Source organism: Salvia hispanica, chromosome 5 (genome assembly GCF_023119035.1).
Source record: "Salvia hispanica cultivar TCC Black 2014 chromosome 5, UniMelb_Shisp_WGS_1.0, whole genome shotgun sequence".
NCBI classification, from domain to species: Eukaryota; Viridiplantae; Streptophyta; class Magnoliopsida; order Lamiales; family Lamiaceae; genus Salvia; species Salvia hispanica.
The window spans coordinates 11,886,196-11,895,084 of NC_062969.1; the positions used below are offsets into that span (position 1 = coordinate 11,886,196).

At 32.4% G+C, this 8,889-nt stretch overlaps 1 protein-coding gene across 1 annotated transcript; it reads right to left on the reverse strand.

The window, feature by feature from the left end:
- Window positions 1–686: 686 nt before the first annotated feature.
- LOC125186770 (protein FATTY ACID EXPORT 1, chloroplastic) lies at window positions 687–2,943 on the reverse strand. The gene is made up of 6 exons (XM_048083215.1): window positions 2,736–2,943; window positions 2,114–2,345; window positions 1,804–1,971; window positions 1,271–1,317; window positions 1,143–1,183; window positions 687–1,052 (listed from the first exon to the last, which is right to left on the reverse strand). Exons 1-6 carry the CDS (start codon window positions 2,844–2,846, stop codon window positions 956–958), a joined length of 696 nt encoding a protein of 231 aa, XP_047939172.1. The 5' UTR covers window positions 2,847–2,943; the 3' UTR covers window positions 687–955.
- Between the last annotated feature and the right edge of the window lie 5,946 nt (window positions 2,944–8,889).

Here is an 8,889-nt window from a genome sequence, read left to right on the forward strand (position 1 = left end):
AAGTTATAAAATTATTATAGTTATAATGAAATAACTATGACTCATTATCATATAATTATGCACCTGGGATTAAGTTGTAATATTCAATCTCATGAACCAAACATAATGGTGTCGTTCAGTTACTATGACTCACTATTATATGATTATCACCTAGAATTAAGTCGTGAGATTATTTTAGTTAAAGTGAGGTAGCTATGACTCATTGTCATATGATTATCCATCTAGAATTAACTACTCATTGTCATATGATTATCCATCTAGAATTAACTTGTGAGACTCAGTCTCGTGACCCATACTTACATATTTAATTATGAGATATAATCTTACAAACCTAACATCCCATGAGATATAATCTTTCAACCGGCCGACAACATAATATATTGTTCAATTGATGGACCCAGTCTCTCATGGTATTGCATCTGAGGATTAGCCGTGAATCCTGCCGTCCTATTACAAAATTAACCTTGGATCATAATATTAGAAATTTTAATCTCAAGTATTTAAACATCGCACCATTTCATATATCGACTTAGAAAGTGTTAATGCAACTCGGAGTTGCGACCTTTAAACCACAGACTCCCCGGTTGTACCAACTACGCCACTCATCAGGGGCATATTTTAGCAGCAAAAGCACGAAATCGAGATTATGCCCCCAATTGCAAAATGCCTAATTAAAAGGGGCAAGATTGTTTGCTATGCGTCACAACATATATAGATAGCTATGGAAATGATCGAAAGTTGCTGCTGAAAGTCACCTACAACAAGACCATAATAATCTACTCTTGAGTTCATGCTGGTAAAATTCAATTCGGATTTATACTACCAAGTTCAGATGATACACTCAGTATCTCAATCATGATACCCCAAGGCGTCGTATTAATGATCTAAATTTACTCGAAAGAAACTTCTTTGAGGGCCAGTGATCAGTAACTCACCACCAGTATCCATCTCTTGACTACGAGGACTCAACTGCAGCAGTAGGCTTCAGCTTCTTCGGTGGAGGATTGCCTCCGGATATCATCACATAGGCATAGAACAACAGCATTGCAGCACTACGGTGTCAAAACAACAAGTGAAGATAATCACAAACTAGAATTAGAAGAGGTAGATTATTATTTAGAAGAAGCATGATAGTGCATTACCTGATGACGACATTGAACGCTGCCGGGAAGAATTTGTTTGTCTGCGAGAAAATACAAGATGTCACGGTTAAATTGTTGAACATGATACGCAGAACGGAAGTAACGAGCTTGATTGTGTTAAGAATTACCAATGTATAGGCCCGAGAATGCTTAAGTAGGAGGGCGAGCGAGAGTACTGCAAGCCAGAGATTGGGATGATTAAAGTCATGCAACCAACCTTCCTATCTCCATATCAAACAAGATAGATTCCATGACAAATCACAAGTATAATTAGGGATAATAGCCTGTAAATTACTTCACTTCAGCCAAATTCTGGGTTTGCACCAACTTATATATCTGGTTTTTCCTAACGAGGTCAGATTCTGGTCAAATTTTTACCCTCGCGCACATTTTCAGTCGACCGATGATGTTTTGGTGATTAATGTATTTGACCATCTCACTTTTTTAGGCAGCCACATTAGCACTAATTTGGGTAGGAAAATCGTTACCAAAATCAAATGTAATTACAAAATAGGAATTTGGTCACATTGTAGCAGTAAATTACAGGTCTTCCCGTAAATTAATAGCAAAAGAGAGAAAAAACTATTGATCCCATTTTAGATTTGTATCAACATACCAGAAGAGAAAAAAACTATCCATTTCTAGAGAAGAAAGTAATCACCTGCTTGACCTATTATAAACGGAAAGCTCGGTTTCCCTTGTCTCCACACCTTCAAGCTCAGCGTGCTAAGAGCAAGCAGGGCACCTCCATAGAGCACACCGGAAATCAGAGTACGAGGGTTTCTTGAAACCAAAAAGCCAACGAGACCCCCGGAAAATACTAGTCCACCTGGCTCAAAAACAATCAACTTAGAGCAACAAACGGCTCAATATCACACAACATAGATAAGTAAACAGATCAAAAAGCAAAAAAAAAAAAAGAATGCAGTTCTTCATCGAGGAGGAAGACCAAGATCAAGACATCAACTGACCGAAGGGAATTCCAAAACAGAAGTCGTGAATCATTGCTGCCCTCTTTGGTTGGTTGACTGCGCTTTCCAGCTCATCTGTTGCTCCTCCGGCAACAGAACTATCAGCAGCAGAATGCGGCTGCACCGAGCTTCCGTTATAGGATGCCGATGCATCTTCTACATAACTCGGAGTATTATTCTCTAATTGGGATAATTTTGAGCCGTGCCCATCACTGTTCATAACATTTATAACCTAAAAAAAGATAGCACAACTTGCATCATTTTCAGCATATTATGATTAGCAAAAAGCAATAACACTAGAAGTTCCAGAAAAATGGATATGTCTTAGGCATTTCAATTAAGAAAACTGACAATGATGATTTTAATAACAATAACAGTAATAATAATAGAAAATCTTCAATAGTAGTACCAATTTAGTTGATCTATTCAACTTTTTTAATCATAAACCAAGCCTTCAGATCGAAGTAAAATCGATTCTTAAACTAAATCAAAATTCAATTTCACCAAACCCTACCCATAGTTGAACTTATATCAGCTAATCAAGACAAAATTTCTACTCAATTCAATGTTTAATATTGATATTAAGAAACGAAACCGCGAGCAATAGGGATCAAAATTGTACCTTTATGGGACGAAATTTCGTGGGGAAGAGATGGAATCTCTGGTGGAGATGCGAACGGCGGCTGTCAACTACGGCGGAGAAGCATGAGAGCTGAGAGATCGCCGACGACATGGTTCTCGATATGCGATTGCCAGAATTTTGATTAAATTTGCTGATGTGATTTATGTTGAATAGTGTGAAGATCCAGTCGACAAAATGTAAAAAATCATAAGGAGATTATTGAAAATAGTCAACTGAAAATGTTTTTTAAATAAACAATATTCAGTAGAAATTAATTGAATTCGGCGAATTAAAACTTTGTGGGCGCCCATATTGTTTCGACACATTATTTAATCATAGTAAATACTAGTACTAGTAATTTACAAGTATTTTTCTAGTTCGATTTTACTATACTGCAAACTAGCTCGTTCATCATTTAAAATACCATTTTGCCATCTTGAATTATCCGCAATTTATAAAAACAATTACTATGTAAATATCACATTCTACTAACTTTTTATACTCACAATTCATAACTTATAAAATTATTTATAAGTATTCTTTTAGTTCGGTCATATTAGAGAATTATACAATAAATTTGGACCATGATAACATCAAATCTTAAAATTTAATAGTTTAAATTTTATTTTGTAGTACTAGTTTACAGAAGAGATGTAGTTTGAAATAGATTAGACCTTGCATGTATCATTAGACTAAATATTACTCCTCTCGTTTTATTAGTGTTAGAGTATTTCTTTTGAGTACGGAGATTAAGAAATAAATATATTTGATAAGTTAAATATAGTGATTATAAAGTAGAAGAGAGATGGGGTAGGAAAATTATGAGAGAAAGAGTAAAATAAAAGAGAGGATAAAATGATAAATGAAGTGCATGAATTTTATCTAAAAAGGAAATGATTCATCCCAATTTTCTGTATAATTAAAACCAAATACAGTTGTATTTCTTTCTATTATTACTATTAAGTGCACTCCCTCCATCTCACTATAATATGCGGTAATTAAATACTTATAAAAAATCAGAAATATTGGTGATTGGATCGTAGATTCATGAAGGTATGATATAGGTTCTTCTTTTAAATGTGTAGGAAGGGAATTACATTAATTCGTTCATTTTCAGTAAATATTTACTACTCTAGTTATTTCTGCAGAAAACTAAAGAAGTAAATGTTCATTTTGATGGAGATGGGAAGATGGCCGAAGGCTGATGGATGTTCGCAAATGGCCAGAGATAGTTGTGGAATGAAATTGTGGCATCCAATCATAATTTTTATAATCTTGAAGTTTAACAAGGATATGAGCCAATAATAATTTTTACAAATTTTAAGAGCATCAACCAGGGAGTTCGAGAAATGGCTAAAAGGGAGGATAATGGGGCCAACACGAATTTTTGGCTTGCCTACTTAATGGGTTATAGGAGCTTTAAAAATCTCTTTCCAAGATTATTCAATGTGACTACTTAGACAAATTACCATGTTGAGAAATTGGGTATTGGGGAAACGGAGAATGGAGGTGGACTTGGCCACAAAAGGAGGAATTACTTGGGAAGGAAATGAATTAAACAATTTTAGAAAACGTGGATGAAAGGGTGGTGCCTGAACTAATATCCTATTAAGAATTTTGAGTGACATTATAAACTGGTCCGGCAAAACGAGCATATGAAGAGGTTGGTAAGTATGACTTCACTTTGTTGCTTTGTTTCCTGGCTTGCTATCCAACGGCGGATCTAGGGAGGGGCAGGAGGGGACAACCTCCCCTCCCCCTTCCGCTAGCTTTTGATAAATTTTATTCCGCCCCTTTCGCTCCATTTTATCTGTTACTATCGGTTATGGTTGCTGGCGCTTGTGGCACCTCTTTATTCTGTATGCTCCTTTGTTGTTAACATGTGCTTCAATGATCATATCTTTGGTAATTGGTCTTGTTGTTGCTCATTTGTGAATGTGTTCACCCAATAATATTTGTTGGTCTTATAGCTCGTCCTTATACTTGTACTCCGTACTACATTTATTCCACTTCACTTATCCAGTCTTTTCATAGTTTCCATATTTGGGCTGGACCCTACACTTTGGATCCAATTAAATATCTTGAGGGAGGTACTGTACTTGATTCGCTCGGCCCATTTATAAAACTGAAATAAACTCTATCATTTGGCATCATATTATCTAACGTTTTTAGCTCTTACAGATTTTATTTTCACTAAATATTAGAATATCTTTCTGTTTTTTTAATTTCTTTCTGTTTTTTCTCCCCCTAACCGGCTTAGGTGTACAAATGATTTTTTTTTGGTTCGACCACAAGGTGCCGAATCCGTCTCTAGCAGAATCCGTCTAATCCTGCTCAACCGGATTTGCGGATTAGGGCCGAAAGTCTCTCAGTAGGTGGCGGAAATTTGTACACATGATATTTTAATGGTATCAATACTAATACAAATTTAGTTCAGTTTTGATGTCATTGTTAGATCATTTTACATCATCTTTTATTGAAATGCTTAAAAATAAACTAACATTGACCTAAAAATGCCCTTAGTGTGATTAAAATCTAATTTTCATAAATCACAACCTCAGTTATATATTGATAGTAAATTTTTTATAAGGCACGTAGTATATATCTAGATTATTTATTTCAAGATCAAATAGTTTGAATTTTCGTTTTGAGGGTGTCTATTTTGCTAAACCGTGAAGCAATTAGAGGGCTATTGCTGAAACATGTATAAAACGTATTGAAAACCATAATTTAGTCAAAATTGTACGAATTTGTTGGCAATTTAGCACAAACACGGAGTAGATTTTACATGTATAATGAAAGGAACTGATAAAATTATAATAACCTTTCAAATACATAAATGGGATTAAGAATGTAAAAGAATGGAAGTGTAAAAGATATCCATTTATTGAAACAGAAAACTAATTAAACAAACAGAAATTTTTTGTTGTGTTTTAGGTAGCCTTTATTGAAAAAGAATACTGATCACACTGTTTCTTGGATTTATTCCTTTTGGTCTGGAAACAACTGTAAAACATTTCTGCCTAACAACTATTTATATAAACAATTGTAGACCTTGTAATAGTAATTATACCAAAACAACAAATCTTGTTTTTCCATCATTTCATCCCATGACGTTTCAACACGTGTTTTGTTGAATGCGAACTCAAAATTATGCACCAGAAAAAAAAACTTATAAATAAATCTTTTATGATGGCGAATTTAGGTATGTTTAAACTCTTGGATTATCCTATCAAGCTAGAATCCCAAAGTCTCCAAAGCAAACAACATAAAATTCAAGGAAAAGTTAGAATTTTGTCGCTGGCTTCGTCACCTGCGATAAGCTGTCCAATCCCACAAGATTTTGTCGTTGGTGAAAATTGAAGGAACGAACCCTAAAATTAAAGTCTAATCTATAGGGTTATAACCTAGCCAGTCCTTTAATACCTAATCCAGTCCTTTTTTCTTCTTATTCAACGTTTAATAACTTTCTTTTGATTACAATCCAAATTTATGGAAAGTGACTCGTAGAATATCTCATATATATTTCGGTTATCTCTCGACCTAATGAACACCACTCAATATTATTCATATCTCTTAAACGTAAATAAGAGCACTGATCAATAAATAACTAAATATTGGGGTTGTTTTTCAAATTGATTTAATTAGTTCTTAACACAAAGGTCACTATTAGATTGTTTTAATTCATATATACATCTCTTAAAACGATCTTAAAATGGCCTTATAAAATGACCTTAGTGTTTTTAATTTCAACCTTCCATTTTTGATCTAATAGTCATTTTCCAACTTCCATCGAATTTTTTTTTATGTCAACTTGAATGTAACATTAAGTCTCGGGTCGTGATCCGTTGCTAACTTTTCTTAAATTGCTAACTCATCAACGTAGTGTATTAAAAATGTCAACACGATGATACTGAAATGTCAACATAAACTTACGTTGATATTTTAATACATTGTGTTAACATTAATATTTAAATGTCAACACAATTTATTAAAATGTCAACACAAATATGTGTTGACATTTTAATACACTACGTTGATGAGTTAGCAAGTTAGCAATTTAAGAAAAGTTAGCATTATAACGCACCCCATCCGTATTCAAGACTTTAGTTTAGTGATATGATGTACAGTACTTCTTAACAAAACATAGGATTGAATATTTTAAAAATAAAATGGAGAAAAATTCACAATCAATTAATTATTCAATCCATAAAAATAAATGAAAGGTTATTGACTCGTTTTATCATCTACATTCTTCAAATTCTATTGATTTTAAAACATGTACATAAAACAAAATTATATGGGATGCTTGTAATTTTTAAACGTTAAATTTGTGCATGATATTCATACAGACAAGAAGTTAGCTAGTGAAGTGGAGTTTTTGATATGTGTATTCATGTCTCTTGGACATAAAATTTAATGTAGTAGATATAATAGTTAAAAGCAAAAAAGTTAGATATACGTGTTTAGCTCTTTTTTTCTTTCTACTATATATTTAATTTAAAGTTCAAGAGACATGAAAACATATACTACTCCTTTTATACACAAGTACGTGCGCACATGATTGATCAAATTAATCGCACTTCTTAATTAATAGTAATACATATATTACACATTAAAATTTTAGATTGATTATTAGATGAACAATTAGCAAGTTTGAACTTAATAGTTACTGATTATTTAAGCTATACATATTTTTATAGTTACCGATTTCGATATATATTGAGGAACTATAAACGGAAAATTTGTCTATTTAATTAGTTGATCACCTAAAAACTTATAACTAGCATGGAAATATTGATGTTGTAATTTGTAAAGCACAGAATTCTATGATCTCCATCTTGAAAGAGAACCATATTTGGATGTAAAGTATATAAACATAATAATTCAGAATAGATAGGGACGGAAAGAAAATTAAATATTCCGACATAATAAAATGTTGTGTCAATGCTGCATTGATTAATGCAAAGACTACAATAAATATTTTTCCTAAACCCAAAATAATGCTTTTGATTCACAAATATGGATCAAGTTAATGAAACCAGTTATAATTATTCCTGCACTCGTGGAAGATGGAGACTGAATCAACCCAAACTATTTATGACAATTTAATATTTTACCATCAAGAAAACATCCAAACTGAAGCATAAGAAATAAATACCAGATTCCTATCGAAGCAACTTCGTAATTCGTTTTATCAGTTAAATAATTAAATATTCCAACTGCCTTGACTAATTAAGTTGGTGGAGATTCGTTTTAGATTTTAGTTATGATGATTTCTGATACTACCATTGAATTAATACTCAATTTTATGGCGAGGGAGAAAAATAATCATTCTTGAAAAAAATTCATCTAATTAATAATTAATAACACTTTGGTATCAGATAAAGATGCGACTAAAAAGTAAAAACCCATTTTAAAAATTCATTGGATTCGATCTCAAAATCACTAATTATTCTACATAATTTTTAATAGCAATATAGATATATAGGTGCACTGACTGCATGGAAATAAATATGAATAGATAACTAACGTACATCCTCATAAATGCAAACAAAAACATTATTGAATGTACTCTTTGGGTAATTATATTTATTTCTACCAACAAAAAAACAGATTGAATTGACAGAGCTTAAGGAAGGTCTTTGACCTCTGTCTTCTCAAATTCGATTTCTGAAACTCCTCTTACACATACAAAAGCGACACTTCTTACAAAGATAACTCAAATCAAGAATGTTCAGACCATCATTTCGTATTGTTTCATCAATCTGTATACATAAAATGAAATCATTGTATTGTAATCACATCGGATCAGTTACCATCTTTAATTATGTAAATTCGCAGAGAATATCGCTTTCATTTTTAATTTGCAGAGAATAAAAATCGCCTCGATGTTGAAATATACTCTTGTTATAACAACGGAATATAATAATATTTTCATTTCAACTTGTGATTCATGTCATACTTAATACTATATATAATCTGTAATGAAACGATTAATTAACTGAAGTACTTTATCTTCAGTTAATCAAGATTTATATCCCAAATTCATCATTCCATTCTTAAGTGGGATATAAATCAATTTTTTATAAAACGAAGGTTTTTTGAAGAGAAAATACTAATTAACCTTGGTAAATGCAACACTTAAATAACA

Excerpts from the sequence above, each read along its gene's own strand:
- LOC125186770 (XM_048083215.1), bottom strand. The coding sequence starts at position 2,846 with ATGTCGTCGGCGATCTCTCAGCTCTCATGCTTCTCCGCCGTAGTTGAC. Across the intron at positions 2,346-2,735 it reads CGAAATTTCGTCCCATAAAG|GTTATAAATGTTATGAACAG; the intron begins GTACAATTTTGA and ends ATCTTTTTTTAG. Across the intron at positions 1,972-2,113 it reads CTGTTTTGGAATTCCCTTCG|GTGGACTAGTATTTTCCGGG; the intron begins GTCAGTTGATGT and ends TTTTTGAGCCAG.